The 27,189-nt window shown below is 43.9% G+C and overlaps 1 protein-coding gene across 1 annotated transcript in view; it reads right to left on the bottom strand.

The window, feature by feature from the left end:
• LMNB2 (lamin B2) overlaps positions 1-26,632 on the bottom strand; it is a 35,823-nt gene extending 9,191 nt beyond the window's left edge. The window contains exons 1-5 of the mRNA XM_050910409.1: positions 26,405-26,632; positions 14,280-14,416; positions 5,025-5,181; positions 4,238-4,363; positions 1,582-1,752 (exon numbers count right to left, since the gene is read on the bottom strand). Of these exons, the coding sequence (XP_050766366.1) occupies positions 1,582-1,752; positions 4,238-4,363; positions 5,025-5,181; positions 14,280-14,416; positions 26,405-26,605 (792 nt within the window). The 5' untranslated portion in view covers positions 26,606-26,632. The remainder of the gene's footprint in view (positions 1-1,581; positions 1,753-4,237; positions 4,364-5,024; positions 5,182-14,279; positions 14,417-26,404) is intronic.
• Between the last annotated feature and the right edge of the window lie 557 nt (positions 26,633-27,189).

Here is a 27,189-nt window from a genome sequence, read left to right as displayed (position 1 = left end):
AAAAGAGGGTAGATTCAGACTAGATGTAAGGAAGAAATGTTTTGTGACGAGGGTGGTGAAACACTGGCACAGGTTGCCCAGAGAGGTGGTAGATGCCCCATCCCTATAAACATTCGAGGTCAGGTTGGACGGGCTCTGAGCAACCTGATCTGGTTGAAGACGTCCCTGCTCATGGCAGGAGGGTTGGACTAGATGACCTCTAAAGGTCCCTTCCAACCCAAACCATTCTATGATTTCCAATTTATATACCATGGTTTTCATCACCAAAGCTAGTCAAAAAAGGTGCAATATCTTGCCTGAAGTTTCCCTGCCACCAATGAAACCACAACTGCATCTAGTAATTTTCCAATCCAAAACTAACTTAGATCATTGAAATGTGATATGGTTTACACACACTTACAAGAGTATGGGGGCTAGTAAGAACATTGTAAAGGCCACAGTAAGAGTAAAGTGACAATGCAGCCTTAGACACGGAGTCCCTCTCGGAATGTCCGTATTAGTTTGCAAGCTCACTGCATCCAGGCAAAAGCCTGTACTGAAATGCACCCATTCCCCCAGCTCTCCAACCCATCCCTCCAGCTTCGTAGAGCCAACGTATTGCACCTATTGCAGGTCTCCTCCACCACCTCCATTTTGGAGGAAGAACTGGATCTACCGACATGAAGGAAAAAACCCTTATAGCAGAAGACATTGTCTAATCAGCTGTTGTGTGACATCCCCTATTCCCACTGTGTCTTCCACAGTGTCCTGGTTTCGGCTAGGACAGAGTTAATTTTCTTCCTAGTAGCTGGTATAGTGCTGTGTTTTGGATTTAGTAGGAAAAGAATGTTGATAACACACCGATGTTTTTCGTTGTTGCTAAGTAGTGTTTATACTAAGTCAAGGATTTTTCAGCTTCTCGTGCCCAGCCAGCAAGAAGGCTGGAGGGGCACAAGAAGCTGGGAGGGGACACCATCAGGACAGCTGACCCAAACTGGCCAAAGAGCTATTCCATACCATATGACATCATGCCCAGTATATAAACTGGGGGGAGTTAACTGGGAGGGGGGATCGCGGCTCGGGAACTAACTGGGCATCGGTCAACGAGTGGTGAGCAATTGCATTGTGCACCACTTACTTTGTATAGTTTAATTCTTTTAGTATCACTATTGTCATATTATTATTATTATCATTATCATTGTTTTTCATTCCTTTCTGTCCTATTAAACTGTCTTTATCTCAACTCACGAGTTTTTTTTCCTGATTCTCTCCCCCATCCCAGGGGTGGGGGGCAGTGAGCGAGCGGCTGCGTGGTGCTTAGCTGCCGGCTGGGGTTAAACCACGACACACAGTGACCAACAATTCCATGTGTTTTCTCACAAACTGGCCTTTCTTGGCTAAAGCTATTCCTAGCTATTACCTCTGGCTAAAACCTCCCTGGAAATGCATCTGTACACAAGCACCAAAGGCATCTGAACACTGGGACAAAGCTTCTTCAAATTATAATTACTTGTCTCCTTAAAGACAGTAGGGCTGATGGAAATGGTTTTATCTCACCAACTGGACTTCCTGTCAGACAGTGCTGTGGATAGCAGTAGTTACCTTAGCCTGATAGGTCTGCTCAAGCTCCATTTTGTACAGTTTGACTTGTTCATCGTGTTGATTTCGCAGATCCTCCAGGGCCTGAGTCATTTTGGATTCATACTCCTGTTGGCGACTAGTGTCCACCTCAACCAAACGATGTTCATGTCGTTTTCTTGTTTCCCTTATTTCCTACACACACACACACAAAAAAAGAGGGACAAATTCCCACATTAGCATAAACAGTACAAGCAATTACATTCAGACAATTAACTATTTCAGTACTAATTATTTAGAATATAGGAGCTATAGTATAAAGGCATTTAAGCCTAAGAATTGCTGCATGTACTAACAGATGCAAGTTACTGTTCTCATTTGGCAGGATATAATTCTTAAAAGTGATCCAACTTAAAAACAGGTTTAAAAATATCCATATGCAGTTTAAGTAAGGAGCTGTTTTATGCTACAAAAGTCAAAACAGGGGGAAGGGGGAGAAGAAAACATGAATTTTTACATAGCAAAGAGATTCCATGTGCTGCCCTACAAACTCTTTCCTTCTCAATATACATCCCTACATTACAATAGCAGTCTACAAGGAGTCAGATAAAAATGAACACCTTTTGTGACCATTACATATATTGAAAAAATAATCATTATAGAGAAAAACGGTATCTTCAAATTTCACTTATAAGCATATGCAGATCTTCTCTCTTTTTCAATATACTGGATGACCTGTACTTATTAGATTTTGATTACATTAGTAATAAAGCAGCAACCTAAGCAATCCTGAAGATATAATTTTTTCTGGTCAGAGTTTGTACTAAGAAATTTTCATTTTTAGAGAAGTAAGAGTTCTCTGTGCCTAGAACACTGGTCCCAAACTAGTGAGGTAAGACTTACTCATGCACTTATTCATGTTGAGCCCTGCAGAGACCTGGCCAGGCCTGAATGCATGGTATGAGAAAGAAAATTTCTCCCTTCAGCGTAGGACAAACAACAAGGGAGCGGTTCTGAGCACTGGGAGGAGGCCTGAAGGTAGTAGCAAGGCCATGAGGAGGAATAGCAGGCAAGTGAAGCAAGGCTCACTTTGCATGCCTAAACTGGAGTCATAGCAGGCTAACACAAATTCAGAGTGACTTTACTAGTTGTTTTGCAGAAATGCTCTACATCTAAAAATAGCCTCTTAGAAACATGCCCTTCTACTCACAGCAATGTGCCCTGATGTGATCTGGAAAAAGCTTCCCCTTCTGTGGTGAATTTTTACGCCAAGAAAACTAGCAAGCAGCAGTCTCTCAGTAACTGTAGGCAATGACCCCTCAGAGGCCACAAAAATACCATGGGGGACTACAAAGTATCAGGTGAAGGGCTGAGCTGATCTAGCAGTTCAACACCACTAGAATAAAGCAGGCTTCACTTGCCACACTCCCAATCACGATATTCTAACTCTAACGGAGCTTTGGACCCTTCACTGAACTAAATGAATTCACTAACCTAAAGGAAACCAATTCTTTTTTTTTCCTTCATGTGTTGAATTGGTCCCTACAAGGATCAAAGAGCTCCAGGTATGGCTAAAGGAACACTCCCACTTCAGCATGACAAGCTTTAAGGTAAGCTTCTGCTGTCTCCTTTAGCTTCACCTTTAGTCAGTAGCAACACAATTCTCCTCAGGAAGCAAAGTTATTTTTGAGGGCGTACAACCAAGCAAAGGTCTGCCATTGCAGTCGCGTGCAGCAATCCAGCTACTCCAGGGCATGGAAGTGAGACACAATGGTCAGTACAACTCAGGGTGATCTACCTGGTTGGTTTCTTTACCCTGCTCCAGCCCCTGTCCTTAGCCACATAGCCCTGCCCCATCCCTTAATCCAGTCTGGGCACTCATTTGATTCCGTGGTAAGACATAACTCAGCCACTAAGCTGGCAAAAATTAAACTCAACCAAAAAAACCTAAGTATTTTACTAGTTAATCAGGCTGAAATGGTTTGGTGCATGGTGAGCCATACATCACAACTAGCATAGGTGAGATAAAGGGCAGAGCATGTGGCAATTGCTCAGCAGCCACTAATTCAATGAGCTTGCAGAAGAAACAAAGGTCAGAGTTGGTTTTCACAAGATGGGATAAACTGACATAACACTTTGCATCTGGTGCAGAGAGACAGTCATGCTTCCCTTTCCCTATCCTCACCTGTGCATTCCCACTATTTACTTTATAAAAACTCGGGTCCTCACGAGAACCACTACGAGCCAACTCAGCTCACTAAACAGGCAGAAAACTGCGCCTGCAAAAAGCAGGGTAATTGCATACTGTTCTTGTCAATGAAAACAGGTTATAGTCAGGTCCAAAACCACAAAGTTGGTGCAAGTAAGGAGCAGGGCCATGCAACTAAGGAGCAGGTCCAGAGAGAGGGAACAAGACTTTCCCTTTCCCACAGCAGTCAGCTGCTACATTAGCTCACCTGCCCATGGAACAATACCCTTGTCACTTGGCTCTCATGCCAGCTCCGCCACTGATTTACCATGTAACTCTTGCAAAACCTTTAACTATTTTATTACTCAATCCATTTATAGCAAGGATAATACTGATTTTCCCTACCTGGACTAGTTAGCAATTGCTTATAGTCAGTTTGAATAAAAGCTACATAAACTTCAGACTACGGTAAGATTACTAGGTTGATAATACCTCCTCAAACACATTCTTCCTGAAATCCAGATCCTCTTGCAAGCTCTGGCACCGATTCTCCAGGTCTACACGCATGAGTGTCTCCTTCTCCAACTGCTTCTTAGCCACAGCATGACCATCTTCAGCCTAGTAAAGAATTTTAAAGGTAAAGATTTAATTTTGCCTGGATCCCTATTTTCCATCCATAATCCCTTTGTGGTCTTCATTTGACATCTTTGGACCAATTATTCACAACAACAAATCTAATGTCCAGCCACTGATTTTCAAAAAAAACCCAACAAAAAAGAAAAAGAGTGTGTGTGCGCTTATGAATATTTAAAATAAGTTTTCATGTTGGTATACCAGTTATTTAAAACATAGGATTATTTCAATACAGTATGATAATGGAGCTGAGGATTATTAATTCCTCAAGCACCCTATGTTGCATGTTCTTTTTCTTGTTAGCGTAGTCCCACTGGGTACCCTAGCATAAGTTTAAAATTATGCAGGACCTTACAAAGGAGAACATTTAGTAACCTGATATCTCATGAATATAGAGACACTTACCAGAAATTTTTAAACAAAAGCTTTTGATTAGCAAAATTTTTAAAACACCATGTTGCTTTGGTTGTTTTACAGAGATTTGTTACAATTTAGTTTTATATCCAAGAGGGGCAGGCAAAGGTTCAGCAGTTAAGTGAGCTCAATCAATGATGTTCAGACTATAAACTAACTGCAAAGAAAAATAACAAGTTTTACAACACACAGCCTCTCCTGTGCTAAAGCAAGGAAGCATTCACTGCCATACCTTAGCAAGCTGGGCACGCAAATCGGCCACCTCTGCTTCCAGACTGCGTTTCTCATTCAGGACAGTATTGAGTTCTGCTTCACTTCTATGGAACAGCACTTCCAGATCCTTAATGCGACCCTGAGCCACAGACAAATCTGCATCTTTCTTCTTGTAGCTGAAAAAACAAAAGTTAATTATATTTATACATGGGTGCACACACATCTTAAGCACATCTTGGTTACAACTACAGATATTTTGTTATTATACACATTTTATCAGGATTAGTGTACCACTAGGTGGCTCTTAGAGTAACCTGCAAATGCAGCTAATAAAAGTAATCATAAACACTTCTTAAAACTTGCAGCTTGTACCAATGTGTTGTAAATGCATTGCCTAATAAAGAAGAACATATGTCATGGGCAGGCAAAGGAGAAACAAGAAGGCAACTCTGACAATTAAGAGATGACAATAAAGCTGCTTTACACACAAGGTGTAAAGAGTATTTTTTCATCATACTGCTGCACAGCACATTTAATTGCTGCCATCTATCACTTTGGACTACAGCCCCCAAGAAGCAGAGCGCATGCATCTCCCAAAGAGGCCCATGAGCATCCCTGGTGTTTTATACTTGATGTGGCCAAGCCCATTTCCTAGGATGTATTCCCACACAAAGTAGTGAAGTAATCCACCATGGAAATGTGGTTACCTTTCAGGAATAAACCGGTATTTCTTCAGCAGTATTCATTATGAGCAAAGCAACTCTGGTCACTTTAAATATGATTATTTCAGCTGTTATATCCAACTTGCAGAAATCATCAAGGTCACCTTCCTCCTGCCCACCAAGTATTTGTCTACCTTTTCCTCTAACATCCTTTCTGCAGCTTCTCTAGGTGTGTGTTGTGTTATTAAAAAACTGTTTTGTTATGTGAAGTAATCCTTCCTTGCTGCAGTTTAAGCTCACTATTCTAGTCTCACACCACTAGGACTGCAGGGAATGGCTTTTTGTCTTTTTCTCTTAAACCATCGTAGAATTCATTTTTCTCCTTCCCTTTTCTCAAACTTCTCTTCTATAGTTTTCAGTCTGTGGTCAGTGAGCTGCTTTTAAGGGCCCACAGAAATAACTTTGAAGAGGAGTCCTACTACCTCTAGGCTTTAACAAGCTCTGTATTTGGTCTGCAACTCCAAACATGGAAAAAACATTAAGTTTGCAAAGGAAAAAAAAAAAGCTGAAAACCACTGCTCTAGATTATACAAACCTCGCTCCCCAGCCCAAGTCCTGAGTCTTGGTTCCCAAACTTCTGATCACTTGTACTGTTCTCTTGAATTTCTCATGTGCCCGTAACTTTAACAAAATGCAATGCCCAGAATTATGGTACAAAAATCTTGCTTTATAGGGTATCGGTGTGCCCTACAGACAGTATTTCGTTACATGCTTCAGCATGATAACTACAGAATAAATCAACACACTTATTTTGTGATATGCTGTAGCTACGAAGCTCGTGTGTTTTCTCTGCATTCCTTGGTGTAGATCTCTGAATTTGTTTTCATTTAACTGTAACCAATTTTTCTTAATCATTGGTCCAATCTGTCACTGTGAATCCTGTTCTGCAACATATGTGCAGTGTCTTCAAGCTCAGCAGCTTGCAGGAGACATATAGACAAAACATGACTTCTACTTAAAAGACAGTAATTTAGCAGCAACCAGAAAGTCTTCAAAATAGACTCTCCAGACACACGCCCCTGCATCCCATGTGTTGCATAGTGAAACAAGCCACTGTGCATGTGTCACAATCAGATCTGGAAACCTTCTGTCTGTGCAGTACCTAAAGGGCAAATGCCACTTCACACCGAGTATGAACAGCAGTGTATGCTTACACAGACCATTGCTTCCCCCCACCTGCAGAAGCCGGCAGCATGCAAGTATTCCCAGGGAGACGGGAATGAACTGAAGTGTTCCATGTACAGCTTGACAAAGCACCATAAAGAATTCCTGGCAGTGATAAGTAACTTCTGCTCCTTCATGAACACTGACACTGGAAGACACTCCAAGCTGCTTTCATTCACATTGTTTGCATTTATAATTTCAGCCTGATTTATTGTCTTCATGCAAAACACTGACAGAAGGCTTTACAAAGGTGCAACCTGCTTTTGGGGGTCTCCAAGATGCCTGGAAGTTACAAATGGCAGTTGATGTATCTGTTGAGATGTGCCAATGTTCTCTGAAGGACACCAGGCTAGGGTAACCTTCTAGAGCTCTTTTTTCCAGAAAGCAGCCAAGTTTGCTCAAGGGAAATATTTCAGTGACCACATGAGGTAGCAGGCAGAGGAAGCTGCAGGAAGACAGCCACAACTCAGAGCTGGGAGCTTGCAGCTCAAGCAGGAAAACTGCAAAAAGGAGCTGATGGATGAGGCCTACATATATCTACCTCCAGGCTTTGCTTGACCTGGGGACCTGACACCGGTAAAGATGTGAACAGACACTTCATGAACATCAGGACAAGAGACTTTCCTTAACCAGGCCATCGAAGTTACCTCTGCTATGACTGAATGCACCCTGATCACTACACCAGGTCTGGTTCAGCAGTCTTGTGGGAGGGTGCTGTTCCACCAAAGCAAAAATGTTGTGCATATCACCAGTAAATTAAGTGTTCCCATCTATACCTCCTCCACTCATCCCCTCCCTCAAGCAGTCAAAAGTTTTGTCGAGCAGCTAAAGATGCACACAAAAGCACTGGAAGCTGTTACATAACATATAGGAAAGAACCATACTTGCTTCAGAACGATATCAGAATGTCTACTTTTACAACAATATTTTAATCCTAGATTTAAAAATATGTCCCTACTCCTGATACAAACATCTTTAAAGAGTTACACTGTTCCTTATAAACAGTGTTACAACACCCTAAAGATACTTCACTTTTTTATAAAGTGAAACTATCCAACTGCTTTATGAATCTGGTTATGAACTTGGCTCAACAGAAAAAATTCTAAATGCATGAGTTGTGTTCAAGGTACTAATTGTACATACATGTATGTATTGTACATGTTGTAAAAATCATAGAATGGTTTGGGTTGGAAGGGACCTTAAAGATCATCCAGTTCCAACCCCCCTGCCATGGGCAGGGACACCTTCCACTAGATCAGGTTGCTCAAAGCCCCATCCAGCCTGGCCTTGAACACTTCCAGGGAGGGGGGATCCACAACTTCTCTGGGCAACCTGTTCCAGTGTCTCACCACTCTCACAGTAAAGAATTTCTTCCTAATACCTAATCTAAATCTACTCACTTTCAGTTTAAAACCATTACCCTCGTCCTATCACTACGCTCCCTGATAAAGAGTCCCTTCTCATCCTTCCTGTAGGCCCCCTTTAAGTACTGGAGGGCTGCTATAAGGTCTCCCCAGAGCCTTCTCTTCTCCAGGCTCAACAACCCCAACTCTGTCAGCCTGTCCTCACAGGAGAGGTGCTCCAGCCCCCTGATCATCTTCATGGATGGTCCTCCTCTGGACCCGCTTGAGCAGGTCCACGTCTTTCTTATGCTGGGGGCCCCAGAGCTGAACACAGTACTCCAGGTGGGGTCTCACAAGAACGGAGTAGAGGGGGAGAATCACCTCCCTTGACCTGCTGACTATACTTCTTTTGATGCAGCCCATAATGCGATCAGCTTTCTGGGCTGCTAGCACACATTGCCAGCTCACATTCAGTTTTTCATCCACCAATACCCCCAAGTCCTTCTCTGCAGGGCTGCTCTCAATCCACTCATTGCCCAGCCTGTATCCATGTTTGGGATTGCCCCAGCCCAGGTGCAGGACCTTACACTTGGCCTTGTTGAACTTTATGAGGTTCACATGGGCCCACCTCTCTAGCCTGTCAAGGTCCCTCTGGATGGCATCCCATCCCTCTAGAGTATCAACCATATCACATATGTTTCGGTTGGTTGGTTTTTCAAATTAGAAAAAAAGGTGCTTCCCTCCCCCTAAACAAGTCTCATGTTCAATTTCTTTTCAGGATGTTTCTTTGTTATTTTACTGGCACCTTGCAACAAAAGTAAAAGCTGTAAATAACAAACACATACAATTCTATCACTAGTTTTCATTGCAAAACAATTGTCCCAAGCAGTGTGAAGGCCCCTACCTCAAAGTGTTTTCTGTTTCTTAATTTACATTTGAAACCTGATCATTGATTGTAACTTGACTGCTGATCAAGGAACATGGTAAGGGACAATGACAAATGTGTATTGTGAACAACAACAAAAAAATCCCAAATCCCCACAAAAACACCCACAAGACAAAAAACAATTAAAAAAACACAGGCAGTTTTATGACATCAATGAAGGCAATGATTGGAAAATTAAGATATTTTCCCAGAAGACCTCCCTCACAGGAAACCCTTTTAAGTTTAGTTAAGATTTGGATGCTTCAACTTAATCCCTGGGATATCTGCAACATCCACATTGTACTAGCACATACGACACAAAAAGGACCCATGGGAGGTTCACACCATAGCACAGGAAAAGTGACAATGTCTACAGTGCAAGAGATATTGATGTTCAGGCATCTGAATCCCACTTGTAATGTCAGGAAATCATATATCCCATGATTAATTTGCAAACTGAATTGAAATGTGTATGAATGCCAACATCTTAACCAACAGCTCCTCCCTATCTTCTGCAGATGAATCCATCATTTGGAACTGTCCTGGGTTTGGCTAGGATAGGGTTAATTTTCACAAGAAGCTGGGAGGGAGCACAGCCAGGATGGCCAGGTGGAGGGGAAGCCTGGCCCGGGAACTGGCTGACCATAGTGTTCTGGGTCATGAGCAACTGCAGGGCAGCAGAAGCAAAGAAGGCTAAAGGCATCCTGGGCTGTATTAATAGGAACATGGCTGGTAAATCATGGGAAGCGATTATGCCCTTCTGATCAGCGCTTGGTAGATCACTTGTGTGTCCATCATTGCATCCAGTTATGGACCCCTCCATGCAATAAAGATGTTGATAAACTGGAGCAAGTTCAGCACAGACTGCCAAGGTGGTCAGAGAGTTGGAGTACATGCCCTGTTAAAAGAGGCTGAGGGAACCAAGTCTGACCAGCCTGGAGATAAGGCAGCTTTGGCAGGACCTGACCAGAATGACAATACATTAAAAGAAGGAAAGTGACAAATGAAATACCAGTTTTTCAAATGGAGAAGCTCAGACTCTGATATTCGTACGGGTAAAATTAGACAATGGCATCAATGAAGACAAGTAGTGGGCATATGCATAAGCACAAGAGAATCTGAAGAGTCAGTCAATTTGGCTTTTGTAAAGGGAAGGTAAGGGGGGTAAGCAGGGGTAAGAACCCTGCACAGCAGGGCTCTGTGAGGGCCTTACCTTACCTCTGCCCAAAGAGGCCATGGCAGATCTGGTTACCACAAGACACTTCTAGGTTCTGTAGCACCCATGCAACTCAGAGGGGTATTGGGAGACAACTCTTGAGTCTGATGTAAAAGACTATCTGGAGCTTACCCTTCTTTACACATCAGCAGCTCAGGAGCACTCAAAATGGAACTGTATTTAAGAAATTACTAGTAAATAAAATACATAACAAGACATTGAACACTGTTACGGTACAACCACATCTTGAATACTGTTCCAATTCTGCAGCCTTCCTCCCCAAGAGGGTACACTAAAATGGGAAAAATGACAGAGAGGGTAAAATGTTGATTGAAGGCACAGAGCAGCTTCTGTAGAAGCAGCAACTAAGTCGGTAAGATATTTCCACTTGAAAAAAAGACATCATTAAGAGAAAATCTTAGGAGATATGAAGAAGGAGCATACAAAAATCAGGGGATAAATGAACAAACGGAATTGGGCTGGCACATTCAAAAACATGTTTTTCTTCATACAAAATGTAGGTAAGCTCAGAATCCCCTTGCTAAGTCTAAGTACAAACAGATGGCCTCAGGATCCTGGTCACACTATGAAATGAAAACCCATGAAGGCTTACTACACAGAATCCAGCTGGACCTCAGGAAGTCCCTTAGCTGAAGGGAATTGCTGAAGACTGGAAGAGTATTCCAGAGAAGCGTTGTTACGCATGCTCTGTTCTTGTACTCTTCTCTAGACACCTATGAGTGGCTTCTAACAGAGACAGATTACCAGGCTAGATGGACCTTTGGTCCAATCCAATACAAACTGCTCTAGAAAATGCCTTGGGATGCTTCTTGTTGACTTACTAGGCAAGATGATGTCCAATTATCCCAAGCACTAAAAAAGTACTAGAAAATGTTAGAACAACATGGTAAGTAAAAAAATCTGAAATAACCAAAATATGTGCCAGGGCATCCAAACCCCAAGAGCTGAATTTGTACTCACACAGAACACTGGGGCAGTATCATTTGTCAGTATCTGAACAAGTTGCAGAAAGACATAAGCATAAGTGCTTGCTCTGAAGTCAAGTACACCAACAGACAAACCATGTTCTTTACTAGACCATAGGCCCTGTCACAAATCCTTGTGTACCAACCGCGGGTCTTGCTGCAGGTTGGTTAGCTGCTTCCCAGATCCATTGGGGTTGTGCAAGCAGACAGCCTCAGGAACAAACTAAGAGGAGGGTAAGCCTCAGGCTCCTTTGGACACAAACTAGGCCTGATGTCACCACACCCAGCCACACCCTGTGGCCTCCCTGGAGCATCCTCAGCACCTTCAGGGCTATTCATGTTCACAAACCCAGGCTTTAGGAGAAAAAGAAAGGGGAAGTCAGCTCTTGAAGCAGTAGGCTGGCTATATTTGGATCCTACAGCTAGAAAAGCACTGCAAGCCTGCGGCTCTGCAACTAAAATTCATTCCAGTCTAATGTTGAGGAAGCATTTCCCACATATCCTTTCAAGCTTATGTTTTCTCTACTCTGCCTACTCCAACTATCCCTCTTCTTCTCCCTCTCTCACATGGGAGGCCAGAGGAGAGGTGTCTCAAGACAGAAGTCTATTATCTCCTGTCCCAGCAACCCAACCTATTCCAAGCAAACAACAAAGTGGCAATGTCTGGGATCCCTCCTGGCCAGACTGTGCTGGCATCCTTAAGCCTCTCCTCTGTCATAAGCTTGAAAGAGAGACCGAGGTAATCGTAGTGAACATAAAATTACACACTAACCTACTCTTCCACTATACACAGTTCTCAAAGCACTGAAGCAAGCTTGGCCTGTGAGAAGCACCGTTTGACTGTCAGCATGGGCAGGGAGGACTTCAGTCACGAGCTAGGTGTCAAGTGGACATTGTCCAAACCAGGCAAACAGACTTTTAAGAGCTGCGTTTGCAAGAATTGCATTTAAAATCTGGCCACGTCACAAGCATAACTTTCCACATGACCCAAGCTAGGCACCCTGAGAACACTCCAAGTGTATTACAAGCACCTCAAGGGACTGGAAGCAATCTGGTAGAAGAAACTTTCAAGCCAAGGAAGAATTGAATTCTACTCCTATGAACTGTAAGAACAGAGAGAAAACCAGAAAACCAGGTATATTTTGTTCATATTTAGTCTCTCTCAGAAAACAAAAAAATGTTTGAAGTTAGTCTGGTAGAATTAACCAGTCACTGAAGTGACTGGTCAGGGGCAACTAAATTGTCCAAAGGGCAAGGGAGGTGACTTAAAGTGATGGAGATGGTATTTTCGCTTAAGTGCACAACATTCTACAACAAGGTATTTGTAGAAATAAGCATCTTGCAGGAGAGATGAACCAAATTCCCAGTTACTGCTACTGCTCTCTTTTGGAGCTTGCTTTAAAAGCCAAGCAAGTGGAGTATTTGCTACCACTGAGACAAGAGAGACAACCTTGATGGCCATGTAACACCGCCTGCCATGCAAAATATATTATCTGAAATAAACACCAAGACTGCTGGCCTAAGGCTTTTAAGAGGGAAATCAGTCCCAACAGGAACATCACAGTAGGGCTGGGTGGTATTCATCTCGCTTAACTTTAGAGGTTTACATCTGACCTAGTTACCATAGGGGTTTTTTATGGTTAACAAAGGCCTAGCTAACCGAGTCCGTAAATTTTAGCGCACAGGTCATCTGACCACATGCAGGCATATCTTCTGGTATGAACTGTGCATCAAGTTCAATAGGCTTTACAGTGACTTACTCAAATAGAGATGCTTACACTATAGCTATTTCATATTTGGACAGTTATTTTAGGGGCAAAGTCCACAAAATATCTCCGATGGCTGACTTTAACAAGAGGGCCCAGCACAGAAAATGAAGATCCAGTGATATAGCAAAGTTTACAGAGAAAACAAGAAATACTTCATCATAAAGCAACTAGCTAGTCAGAAAAAACACAAGGGAGAGAAACACTTCATTGCTTTTATAACCACTTAGATGCACACGAAGGGAGATGGGGGACTTACAGTAGGCCTGTACTGGCACTGCTGGATTAAAAGCAACTTCACGGCCAACAACATTCATATACAGGCGATGTACATACTGACATGCTCAGGAAAAATCTAACTCCCAAATCTTATCTACTAAAATAGGTACCAAAGTTCAATCAGAAGCAAAAAAATAATTTTACCACCACATATATTCATTTTAAAATGAAGTTTCAACTGCTAAACAGTATTTGATTACAAAAACTCCCTAGTGGGAATAGAAATAATGGATTACATTTGGCTTCAGTAGCCAGTTTATTAGGCCAATTCTCTGATGCAGACTGAAGAGCAGTTTTTTAAAATGTAGTCGGTACAACATCTTTTTCCAGCACGCTTACATTGTAGCTTCATGTATTTTCAAGGCTACACTGCTTCCATATTCCCAAATTACTCAGGGCCACCATTTTCCTTCATTTCTGCCATCAGTGAATACAGAGAACCAGACAATAAAACTGATCATGTTTAAAAATGAACCTTCCTTGGATGGGTCCATTTCAATCTAGATCAGTTTCTCAGTCCAGTTTACCAAGCAGCTGCACATGTGCGTGCTCACATAAGAGAGGTACAGTAGGACAGAAGCAGGCACAACCGATTGTTTCAGCCTCTAGATGTCTGAATTGCTCAAATCACAGTATATTAATCTTGTATATACATTTGTGTATATACTGGTTGGATTATCTGCTCTGACTAGCTGTACCAACAAGCTGAGGAATTTCCCTCTGACAAGCCTGTATCTTCTCATTGATCTGCAATGCTTCCAAAAGGCATATTAAGAAACATCAACAGTATCATTCCCACTGCAAATATTGCCCATTCTAATTAAAAAAAAACAACCAAACAAAAATCCCCACACCACGGAGGACTTTCCTTACCTTTTATTGAACTCTTCAAGTTCCGCTCTCAGTTTTCCTATTTCAATCTGTAATCTAGCCCTCTCTTTGGCAGTTTCATCCAGAACTCTTCGAGCATCAGCCAGTTCAGACTCATAGAGACTCTTGATTCCACTCACCTAAGGGGAAAAAAGCATTCAGATATGAGAACATCCCAAAGACTAACTATCAAAGAACTGAAACACAGCACCAGGTTTCACATCGCTTTCTTTGAAAAAAGGGTGTATGATATGATTTCTGTTAAGAACATTCTATATCGAACGTTTTCAATTAATATACACCTACAATTAGACGTGATCTAGTACCAAAGACAAGATTTGATTTTTATTCCCAGTGGAATATAACGCAACATACTATGTTTGAAGTGTGCAAGTCTTCCAAAGAGATAAACTGAAGCAGATCAGTACACCCTACACTCAGATCTGAAATTATTTGCCTTCATTTCCAATACTGCTGCTTTGGGAGATTTTTTTAAACACTTAAAGACTTATTTTGTGGAATACAAGTCCAAGGCCAAATTTGACTCTGCTGCTCTTGCACTAAAGCTAAAAAGAATCTGAAACTAGATAAACTACAGAAATGCGAACTGTTCAGAGATGAGCTTCCACTCCTGTTCTCTGCCTCAGAGGATAAGGATCTACAGACCTCTCCCTGTCCCAACTCCGTATGTTACGTAATCAGCTATTCAGACTGCAGCAAGGCACCTCAAAGTCTTCCAGACCTTTATTTTGTTAGAATGCAAGATTATTTGAAAGGTACATCAGATAGCTAAAATGTCAAGACCAGGAAGATTGCTGTTATTGCTTCTATGAAAGGATACCAGAACAACTATTACTAATGTAAATTCAGAAACAGCAATCAGGGAGTGAGAAGAGCCAAAAGCAGAATGTACCAACTTTAGGAAGAGAAATTTCATAACAAAGCATAAAATGTAGAAACAAAAAAGCAAACTGTGCTATTCCTAGGAGCGCCTATTTCAACATCAGAGTGGCACCAATGACAGACTCAACCATCTGGTCTTCAAAAAGACTGATTAAAAGCAGTCAGGATATAATTAAGTTCCTGATAGCCTATATTCTCATAAAACTTCTGAAGTTAACTAAAATATGACAGCATGAGGGCTGATAAGCCTTAGTTTACAAGCATACCACATATGAGAAATGACTTGGCTATCCATGCAATCTCCTTTTCTTTAAAGAATTAATTCTTTCAAGCTTTATTCAACTTAAGTTTTGTTTTGTCTTTTTTCTCCATAGCTGATAGCCAGAGGCTGTCTACGACACAAGCCAACACAACTCTGTATTATCAGTTACAAAATTTAGGAAGTTCTACGAAGAAGTGTACCATGACTATGCTAAACTCTTTCATACAGCACTCCACAATGCCAAGAAAAAAAAAATTGGAGCTTTTAAGGCTGTAAAGCCTTTCATTATGGATGACCCTTGAGTGAAAATACAGTATTTGCAAATTGCAATACAAAATACAATTGCCCAAGGGCCAAGCACTGATTCTGCACCATCAGGTACTGCATCTACAACACTCCTCTAATGCCAGCCCTTCTTTAGACCATCTGCCCTTCAACTCTTAAATGTGCTAAAATCCTTGCCCTAGGACATCTACCAGGAGCTTGGGGCTGTATTGCTGTAGGTTCAGAGAGACAGACTAAATCACAGTGCAGGACACAAGGACAAATCCCCTCCCAGTACTCCAGGGCATAAACCGGAATTGCATGTCAAGATACAAAGGAAGAAAGCCTTTTTCCCTAGGTTTTTGTGAATACTATCACAAAAAGGTGTTGCTGGTGTGATACTCACAACAGGCAGTAAATAATTTATGCTTTTGAGGCATTACAGACAACACAGAGCTTAACACCACCAAAACAACAACATACTGAACAGAGAATAAACACTTAATGCAATTCCTGTGTAGAGAGAATATAGCTAGATGGAGCTAAAAATTGCATGATGAAAGCAGTTTCAGAACCTGTTGGTAAAAAGAGAACCAGAGACTGTGCTTCTTAATTAGAAAGCACTGATTCATTCACAGTATAACCAGTTGTGGTAGCTTAATATCTATTTTTCTCCTGCAGCATGTTAACCTCTTCTCTGCTCTTATTCCAGTAACAAACATGAGAAGGAAACACACAGGTCCAATTCACAGCCCAAAGTGTTAGTCAAAAAGCCACTTTCACTAGAATTTTAGGCTAATGCACTGAGTAGACAGAAATAACTGAGACATAAGGACACATTGCAGCTTCCCACACAGGGAGGCAGCAGACAGCTGGGAGCAGTAACACCTTCAAATCACCGCAAATAAATAAAAAAACCCATCAACCAAAACCCCTTGCCAGAACTCTAACAACACGATGCAAAGGGACTATGGATTCATGGTAACATTGATAAAAGTTTCAGATGATCAAACTGAACTGAAGGACAGTTCAAGATGGTCTTTCTAGATCATAAAAAAATTACATCCTGTTTATTTTCAGTACTGGTCAAGCAGAGAAGAGAGAACCAAACGCAGCAGTAGGCTCAAAGGAAAGTAAGTAGTGCCAGCTCAGCTGAACTAGTCTGGTATTATGTGCTTGACAACACTTCTAGACCAAGACAGTTATTCATTGAAAGCACCCTTCTACCCCCGCACTGAGGGAAATTCTGGAAAGTATTTCTGTTCCCTGAAACTGTCACCCGTCAAACTCTGTTCTGGTGGAAGGAACTTAACTTAGAGTCTACTGACTCTCTGAAAATCTCCACAGAAGTATGGTCCCCAAAGTGCCTCTGTTTAGTGTACACATATGATTTTGCTTTGTTTTGACTCTACAGACACTCTTCTGCCCACTCCCTTTTTTTAATCACTTTACATTTGCTGCTCAGTTTGGTCTCTAGTACAGTGACACTTCCAGGCATTCTTAAAAAGATGCTATTAAACCAAAGCAAGACCTCCTAGGATAAGCCACATATGCCCCTTTGAGACAAAAAAAAAGTCAATAGGAACAGCCAGTATCCACAGCAACAAGAGAAGGAAGTTGAATAAATGCATCTGGCAACTCTGAAGCCAATTTCTGGTTCTTTGTCTCATCACAGTTCTGAGCAGAGTGCCACCAGACAGCATCTACCTGTCCTTGAACACCCCCAAAGAATACTGGATGCAAGAGATAACCTGTCTGATGATGTCTCCCATTTTTTGTCATCTTCCATCAGTAGAATCTATCAATTTAAATTCCTTCCTTCATTTGTTGTTTCTCATCGTTTCGCTTGGGTTACCACAACCCATTGTCTCCTGCTTCCCACATTTGAGAAAGATACAAACCCATCCTTGAAGCCTATGCAAATCCTTCCATTGTAAGCCAGTAAGAAAAGCAGCTGGTAGCAAATGCTGAAGGGAAAAAGTATAGAGAATGAGGCAAACATACAATGATTCTTCACTCACATATACTCCCAGCTTCTAAAAATTAAAAAAAAAAATTCTGAGCCAAAAATTGCTTCCAGGCACCAAAAACCAGTAGTCACCAAATACTATTAATTTGTCTAATCCTTTTGTAAATCTCTTTAGCTTTTGGTTTCCACAACATCAGAGAGCATCATACAAGCACAACTGGTGGATTAAGACCTACTGCTTGATAATTTCATTTCATGCCTTTAGTTTCTGTGTTGTGAGAAATGCTGAATATTCGCTTCCTAGACAGATCTCTTTGTTTGGACTAGTGACTTAGAGACCTCAGGTTTCTTCTCATCTCTCTCTCAGATTTGCTCCTGGTCAGAAATTATTCTGCTGCTCTGCTCATCTTTGTCACCTTTTGCTTACACACTTTCTCCAGGCTCTAGATGTTTTAAAATAGGTTAAAAGGTAACTGCAAGCAGCATTCAGAGTACAGAAACAACATTGATTTACACAGTGATTATTGACCACCAGCTAATAAGGAAAACAGGGACATTACAGGAGATCAGAGAGGCAGAAAATGCAGAAATTCTAGCAGGTTTCTATTAGCCAAAGCTGTAATTCAGGAGGTGATATCTGAGCTATATTTTCATACGCTAGTAGTGAGTGCCACAGAGTGGCTAATCCAGGAAGCCACAAGACAGAAAGCAACTCTTCACCTGGTTCTTAGCAGCACATAGGAGCAGATTTGCCAAGATACTGTCAAGAACCTCAGTTGACTTGGTTTCAGCATCCTTGCAGAAGCAAAAGAAGCCAAAAAAAAAAAATCTATGACTGTTGCAATTGTTTCAGTATGGCAACTAGGGAACACTAAGGTATATGTTAAAACAAGTAAAAAAAGCAGTTAAGAATAAAATCTTTCTAGAAAGCAAGATGTTGTATAAAGACATCATCGTAGGCTAAAAGGACCACATATAAAAAATATTTTAAGATGATCAAAACAAGGAGGATGAGACATAGTAAAGCATTTTTCAAAAAGCTGAGGTCATGTACAGATGAGAAAAATAAAATTGATCATGACTTCTGTTAATCACAATACAACATGGCAAGCCAAAAAATGAAGTCTGAAGAACAACTCATGAATGGTGTAGAAAGTAATTACTCTTCCTCTGCTTATGAAAAAGGCATACATGAGAGTCTATGGCCACAAGTCAATCAGTTTATGTAGAACCACCACCTAAAAAAATGCAGTGAAAACACATCTTTTGGGTTGGGTGGTTTTTTTTTTTTAAACTTATATTTACACTAGAGGAATCTTTTAAGATATTTCTGCACTTAAGCATCCGTTGAAAGTACCATAGAACAGATCAACAAATCAAGCCATAACAAACCATCACGTTTAGAAAGTATTATCAGCACTGTTTGAACTAAATCAATCAGTATGTTATTTAAGCTCTCATTTAGAGTTCACTTTGTACTAGAAAATTAGAAGATGGCTCATGCCATACAAGTTGCTAAAATAGAAGCTACCTATCACTAAAATCTGAAGTCCATGACAGTAGGGTAGACATTAACCTGAAGAACGGAATTACAGGCCACACGAGTTAAGAGTCATACTGAGGAAGAATCAATATGACTTGTGTAAAATAAAAGTTTCACAACCTACTGGACTTGCTCAGTCAACCAGGGAGCAGGTATTCACGACAGATCCGGTAAACAAAGAAAAGAAGTAGTGGGTACACATATAAGCACAACAGAGTGGAGAAAAACCAGAATCACACAGTATGGCTTTTTTAAAGGGAAGCAGCGGACAAGGGAACAAGCACATGAACAACGTTTTGAAAAGTCAACAAGCATTCAGAAAGGGGAGATTGAGCTAAGGCAGTCTGCCTGGACTCCCAAAAGGCTTGAACAACATCCCCCACCAAAGGCTCCTAACAGAGGCCATGCAGAATCCAATCAGGCACGGAGAAGAAAAAAAAAGACACAAAGAGACATCACCTTCCAGGAACTGAGGTGAGGTTGACTGGCCTGTAGTTCCCTGGATCTTCCTTCTTGCCCCTCCTGAAGATGACATTAGCTTTCTTCCAGTCTTCAGGAACATCTCCTAATCATCATGATCTTTCAAAGATAACTGAGAGTGGCCTCACAGTGATGCCAGCCAGTTCCCTCAGCACTCATGGGTGCAACCCATCAGGTCCCATGGACTTATGTCCAGTTTGTTTAGATGTCCCCTATCCTGATCCTCCTCTACCAAGAGTAAGTCTTCCTTGTGACAGACTTTCCCTCTGGTCTCAGGGGCCTGGGACTCCTGAAGGCTGGTCTGACCACAAGAAGGCATCGAGTGCATCAGCCTTCCTTATGTCTGAGTTTAGTCAGGACCTCCTTGCTCATCCATACAGGTCTCCTGCCACCTTTGCTCCATTTCCTGATTGTTGGTACGGACCACTCTTGAACTTGGAGGAGGTTATCCTTGAATATCAACCCAGCTTTCATGGACCCCTTTTCTCTCCAGGGCTATAACCTATGGGATTCTTCCAAGCAGAGCCCTGAAGAGGCTAAAGTCTACTCTCCTGATATCCAGGGTTGTGGTCCTGCTTTTTGCTCTGCTCCATCCTCTAAAGATCCCAAACTCCACCGTCTCATGGTCACTACCCTGACCTTAACATCCCTGACCAGTTCTTCTTTGTTTATTAAGTATTAGGTCCAGCAGAGCACAAAGACTAGGGCATGTAAGGCTTCTTCCAGTTGACTGAAGGAGGCCTCGTTTACCTCTTCTTCTTCTTGATCAGGTCAGTAGCAGACACATACCACAACGTCACCCATCTTTGTCTGCCCACTATCCTGACGAACAAGCTCTTGGCTAGCTCATAACCTGTCCTTAGGCAGAGCCCCAGGCATTGCCGCTGCTCTCTCACATAAAGGGCAACTCCTCCTCCTCACCATCCTGAAAAGTTTGTATCCATCCATCATAGCACTCTAGTTGCGTGAGCTATCCCTGATTCCAGGGTCATAGTTCTGTAACCGCCCACAGACTTCTCATTCCCCCGTCTGTTCCCCATGCTGCGCACATTAGTGTTACGGGCATTTCAGAGAGGCACCTAAGCGTGATGATTCCCCAGGAAGGGCAGGAGAGCTTTCCCCACAAGGCTGTCCTGTAGGCACTTCCTTCTTTACATGCCTATGCTTGGGGTGTTTCCATTTCATCCTTCTTCTGTTGCTTTCTCTTCTGTTCACATAACCCCAGGTCTTTCACTTGCTTACCCCATCCACCACTTCCTCACCTGACCTTACCTGAGAGGAATCTCTCCCTCCCCCCATCATTCCCAGTTTAACGTTCTTCTTAGCAGGCTGACCAGCCCTGTTGGCAAGAGACATCTGCCCTACTTAGTCAGGTGGATCCTGTCTCTCTGAAGCAGTCATCAATCCCAAAAGATGGTTCCATGGTCATAGAAACCAAAATCCTGTTGCCAACAGCAGTTGTGCAATCCAGTGTCGCTCTGCAGGATCTGTCCAGCCATCCTCAAACCCTTCCCCCTCCCCAAACCACCTGGGCCCCCATGCCATTAACAATCATCGAGAGCCATGTAGTCATGTTTCACACTTTTCAGGTCACCCCTGCCAGTATCACTGGTGCCTATATGGAAGAACAGCAGGGATAATAGTCATACAGCCAAGTGAGCCTCAGTAGCCTCTCTACAACGTCCAGAATGCAAGCCCCTGGGAAGCAGCAAACCTCCCCAGATGACAGGTTAGGCCAGCAAATGGGTCCCTCCACTCTGCAAATGTAGCCCCCCATCTGAAGGCAATGGAAGAAATAAAGCTAAAACCTCAAAATGGAGTTCACCACGAACCAGAAGACAGGCTGCAGCCTGATCCACTACATGTCAACATGCACCCAAGCCCAACTCTTCCTGCACAGAGGCCAAGCTGGACACCCTACAAATTGCACTATGAATGCGCTTTCACTTTTTCCCTCTTGCTGGCAAAAGAGCCTGCAAGTTTGTAATTGGGCAACACAGGGGACAAGGAAATAGAGATGTTTCCACAGCACAGTCTGAAAGGCAGGACTGCTGGATGCTCTTTAACCTACCAACCTGTGCTGGGAGCACTCAAAGCTCACTGTGCAGCAGTTCAAGGTTAGACACACAAACACAGACCCTCCCACAGCAATCACTTGAGAAAAGCTGCAAGATGTCACTCAATGAAGACACAGGGAACACGCCAAGAAGGCAATGAACCTACATCCTAGGCAAGAAGCATGCCCCATCCAACCACAAGTGAGACCAGACAAATTTGGCAATGAAACATTAATCTCATTAATGTGCATTAATGTGCAAAACATAAGTGTATTCCCACCAGGTGTGGCTCAATATGTTCTCTATTCACCCAATTATGGATTTATGAAGGACTGCTGGTCAGGTATGGCTCAGACTCACCAAGAACATCAGTCAGGTTCTCAAGAACAATGATGTGTGTTGCATATCACCACCATCACCTCCCAGATGATGTCTATAGTGCCAGAAGACCATTTAACCCCATGTCTTGGAGGCTACAACTCTTGAGTGACCCACCATCCACAGCAGCATCTGAACATATATTTTGCAGGTGGCAAATAGGCAACACCAGACCCATGTATCCTGGTCACGATAGTAGCTCTGGTTACTACACATGGTGCACATGCAGGGCACAGTAGCTGCAGTACTGGCAGATAAGTGGAGACCAGGTGAGACTACAGTGAAAGTTCTGATGGCTGTGACATACAAGACTGCAGCCACTTGCAATCACACCCACAGAGCTGGGAAGACACAGGTGAAGAGGGAACCCCCTGTAGACACTGCTTTTGTCACAAGGGCAATTGCTGTCAGTGGCTGAGGCTCCCACAGATCTTCTCTTTTTTTCCTCCCTACTTCTCCTTTCTGTGGCTAAGAACAGTAGGATGTCCTCAGAACAGTGTAGTAACCCCTCCCATGCCCATTGAAACATCATTTCTGGAAGGCTGCAATCATAAGCACTGCAGGGGAGGGCAGGAAGTTAGTAGAAAGGGAATTGAGGAGAGCTCTAGGACTCTTTTTTCTCTTAGCCCTTCCAGTATTCCCCCTCCCAGCCTCACAAATTAGGTTATTGTAACAGTGACCCCAACACAGTGAGAATAGCATCAGTCATATACTAGGGAGGCAGAAAAACAAGGGGATGAACTAAATTTCTCTTCTGTCATAGGCTAAGCTACACAAGGGGATTCATGCAAGAGAGCAAACAGAGAAAGAAGGAGGACAATTATAGGTTCCCCCAGCTACACAGGCAAAATATTTTTTGTATTTGTCTGAGGGCTTACTGTATAGACCTTTATTTCTCTAGAGGCCTACTACATACAAGTAAAGGTAGAACAGCATTGGACAGGGTTAGGAAAAGCAGGAAAAAGGGCTCTAATTAGTAGAGGACTAAAGATGAATCTCAACTTCTGCAAAGTTCCTTTTCTTTACTGTTAAGAGGTGGCAGCCCTGCGTTCCTTAAAGAGAGCAAGAAGAGTTATTTTGTTCCAAGGCCGTGATGCAGCTGTGGTCTGTAAAACTAAGGAGATTGCCCAACAGAGGAGGAGAAAGTGACTACTTTCTTCTGTCTTCTGCAGATTGGTGATTAAAACAAGGAAAAAGAACATCCTGATCAGCTGAGTCTCTGGCAGAACAGTGACTATGGACCAACATCAGCAGAACTTCTGTCGTCTAGAAGATACTCCCCTAAACCAGATCTTTGAGAACAAGATCAGAAATGCCAACCTTTTGTTCCCATGCATGCAGGGGTGAGGGGACAGGATGTCAGTAAAGGTCTCACCCCAGCCCCTTTCTCAGACATGGTCACTGTGTGATACTGGAGCGACAAGCATCTCTCTCATGATACCATGCTCTTGTCTACTGCTTGTCATGGCAATCCTCAACCTCCCATTTGCCTTGGATTATGGACCCATCACCTGCTCTCAAGGCAAAAGTCTCAGGTGTTAACATAGAGCGCACTGGTGAGCGGTCACTCCTGCTTGCCATCCCACAACATGCATCATTCCATCTACCACAGCGGCAGATGATGTTCCCTGCCACTACCAGAGATAAGCCAAAAATATGAGAATATTTAGACAGCTAAAAAAAAATTTTTAAAAAATCAAAGTCAAATTCACACACAGTTGAGGACAAACAAGGGGAATTTTCATCTTGAACACACTGGGAAAAGAAAATAGTCTATTTTAAGCATGTAGAGCTAATGTAAAGATATAATGATGTAGCCAGAACAGTATGCCAGTATCACTGGACTACGCTTAACTGTGCTTCTACACAGAAGTTAGAGTTGCTTTGGGGTTGGTTTGGTTTTTGGGGTTTTTTGTGGGGTTTGGAGGGTTTATTTTTAATTAATATCCTATTTCATGCTATGCGTAATCATTTTATGAACACAAATTCTAACAGTGTAACAAGAAAACTGAATTGTCAGCAGAAAATCCAGTTTACTAGATTGGCCCTGAAAGCGAAAGGACAGGATTCTCCCATTCCAGTAAACCCAAAATCTGACAGCCATCTGAAGTTTTACTGCTCCCACAGTCCTAAACCACTGTCCACTATCCTGCATCAAAACAATAAGGCTACAAAGTCTCCTTTTCTGAACATATGTAAAGAATAAATAAGGTGTCCTAAAGGGATGGGGGAAGCATTTAACAAATGTGGTCCAGAGACTAGCTGAGGCATCTTATGTTGCCTCTGACGTGTCAAAGAAGAGCTTGAGTAATCCTAACAAAGTTTTTTAGAATATGTCTAAGAATTAGGACTTTTTTTGAAGTCTGGAAGAAAAGTGAAGGAGGAAAGCTCAAGGGCAAAGTAAGCAAAATATTTCTATCAAAATCCTCAAGTTTATTTTCTGATTACTGCATCGGAGTATTTTTACAGAATTCATAACACACAGAACTGCTATTAGGAGTTGGTTTACATTTATAGTAAAAAAAAAATCTAATAAGATTATATCTGTGTTGTCTGCTTGTCCTGTTCTTACTCTTGTTACATGTGTGCTGTCAATAGAATTACACTCTGCCTCCTACATTTAAAATGCATACTCCGTCTAGCCTCCAGCAATCTACAACTTAGAAGCTCCCTGAACCAGACATGGTTATTTTGTTTATAGCATGATTTCATATAGGACAAGTGATGTAGCCATGTTTGATGTTTAGAAATATCTAGTTATTTTGAAAACATGGAAGTTATAATATATCATGAAGTGGTACAAAGGGACTTTAAAGGTACTTCAATCCCAGGTGTACACAGATTGCAGGTAGGCCAACCACTCCCAAAACAAGACACTATCATATCTGGTCTGCTTAAACTAAATTAATTCAAACCCTCCTCCCACCACCCCTAGCATCATCAAACGAGACCCTTAAGGGGAGGTGAAGCCTACACAGTAGCATATTGCATCACACAAGTTACAGTAAAGGCTGTTATCTACAGGCTTTCCACAGAAGTTTAACTTCATCTCAGAGGTGGGACACCTCACCTTGCAGACTGCCTCTAACAGATGGAGTAAAGGGGGTTTGGGCTGGTACAGGATGGGTGGGACTGTCCCCAGCTGTGTCACCGACTACATCCTTCCTCCATATGGGAAGGACAGTCCTGGGGGAAAGCAGATACAACAGAAAAGGGAAAAAGCAAAACATGGCTTAGGAAAAAGGATCAGCCAGTTTTGCCTCCAAGATCACAGGAAGCAGATCAGAGTAGTTCACGCTACAAGGATTTGATTCCTAGCTTTGCAGGGACTAAGAAAGATTTCCTCTGGTAAGAAGCAAAGTTAGTCTAAACCCTTTCACATTTTTCATCTCATCACATCATCCGTCAGGATAGAGACCGTAAAGAAAAAGTAACATGCAGGTTGCTACAATTCACAGGACGCATGTGCTCAGCGTGGGTCCAGGACACCAAGAAGGCTCAGCCTGCACGGGGAACAGACTACCAACTACAGCAAAGAACCAGCCCACAGCGCACGAGACCTACATGCAGACTCGGAGGACCCCGAAAACGGTATTCTGTGCTGCAAGCCCTACCTGGCCGAAACATGAACTGTGCGACTTCAACCGCCACCCTACCGCCTGAGGGGCGCCGCGCCCGCGCCGCCGCCTAGAGCCGCTTCCCGGCACGGCCGGCCGCGCCGGCCCGCTCCCGCCACCGGGGCCGTTCCAGGTGTCGAATTTTCACTCGGTGACGATCCCGGCCTGAGCCGCCTTTAAGGTGTCCCCAGCAGCCTCTTTGCCCAACATCGCGGCCAGAGAACCCCTGACAGCCCCCGAGGGGCCACACAGACACAGGCAGGAGCTGGATCTCCACACACCTCCCCCGCCCGCCCTCAGCTCCGTCCGGCCCCCACAGCTCTCGCCCTCAGCCCCGAGTCCAACGGCCGGGCACAGCCGGAACCCGCTGCCCCGGGGCGACCCGAGCCCCGAGCCAGGAGGGAACGGCGCGGCGGGACGCGCATGGCGCCGCCGAGCCCGCGGCCGCGCGAAGCCGCCACAGCGCACAGCGCGCCCTGCGCCGGGCGGGCGGGCGGGCAGGCGGAGGCGCCGCGCGGGAACAGCTCGGCCCAGCCCCTGGGCCGCGGACCCGCTCCGCGGGACGGAGCGAGGTAAACGCCGCCAACGGGCCGCCGCTGCCCCCCCTCCCGCCCCGGAGCCACGGGCGAGGGCCAGCAGGCCGCCTCGGCCGTACCTCCCGGGTGGTGACCTCCTCCTTCTCGGAGATCTTCAGCAGCAGCCGGTCATTCTCCAGCTCCAGCGCCCGCACACGGTCGATGTAAACGGCCAGGCGGTCATTGAGCTGCCGCAGCTCCTCCTTCTCCTGCAGGCGGGAGATGCGAGTCGGCGACAGCGGGGTCCCGCCGGGGGTGCCGCGGCTCGGGGTGCCTGACATGGCGCTCAATTCGCGGGCAGGCGGGCAGCGGGCTCATTCAATCCAGCCGCACCGGGGGAGGAGGGAGCGGTAAGATGGCGGACATCGCCTCCCCCGCCGCCGCGCCGCCTGGGAAATGAAGTCTCGGCGCCAAGATGGCCGCGCCGCGCCGCGCCGCCCGCAGGGCGCGCTGGGAGGTGCAGTCCAGGCCTCCCTCCATTTTGTGGGCTGCCGGACGTTCGTCGAGCCCCCGTCTGCTCTTCATCAAAGGCGTAGCTTGTGCCGCGTATTAAAATACAAAATTAGGCTGTCGTGAGTGTGAGTAAAGCGCAGGAAGCGAGGGGCCAATCTTGAAGGCAAGATCTTGTTTGTAATAAAACCAGGAGGGACCAGAGCTACTGACCAGCATTGTTCCTCGCACGCTCTTCAGCTGTCAGCAGCTGCTCCCAGTCCTGCTCGGAGCCGGAGCAGCCGCTCAGGCGTTGGTGGGTGCGGGTCGCCCCACAGCACCCCCCCACCCTGCCAGGAGCGCCCGTGGCCGCCTGTCCATCGCACCCTGCGGTCACCAAACCCACCTGAACCATCGGCTGCTGTCACGCCCCGGG

The sequence above is a fragment of the Gymnogyps californianus genome, chromosome 24, assembly GCF_018139145.2.
Source record: "Gymnogyps californianus isolate 813 chromosome 24, ASM1813914v2, whole genome shotgun sequence".
Classification (NCBI taxonomy): Eukaryota; Metazoa; Chordata; class Aves; order Accipitriformes; family Cathartidae; genus Gymnogyps; species Gymnogyps californianus.
This window is presented reverse-complemented; position numbering and strand designations above follow the sequence as displayed.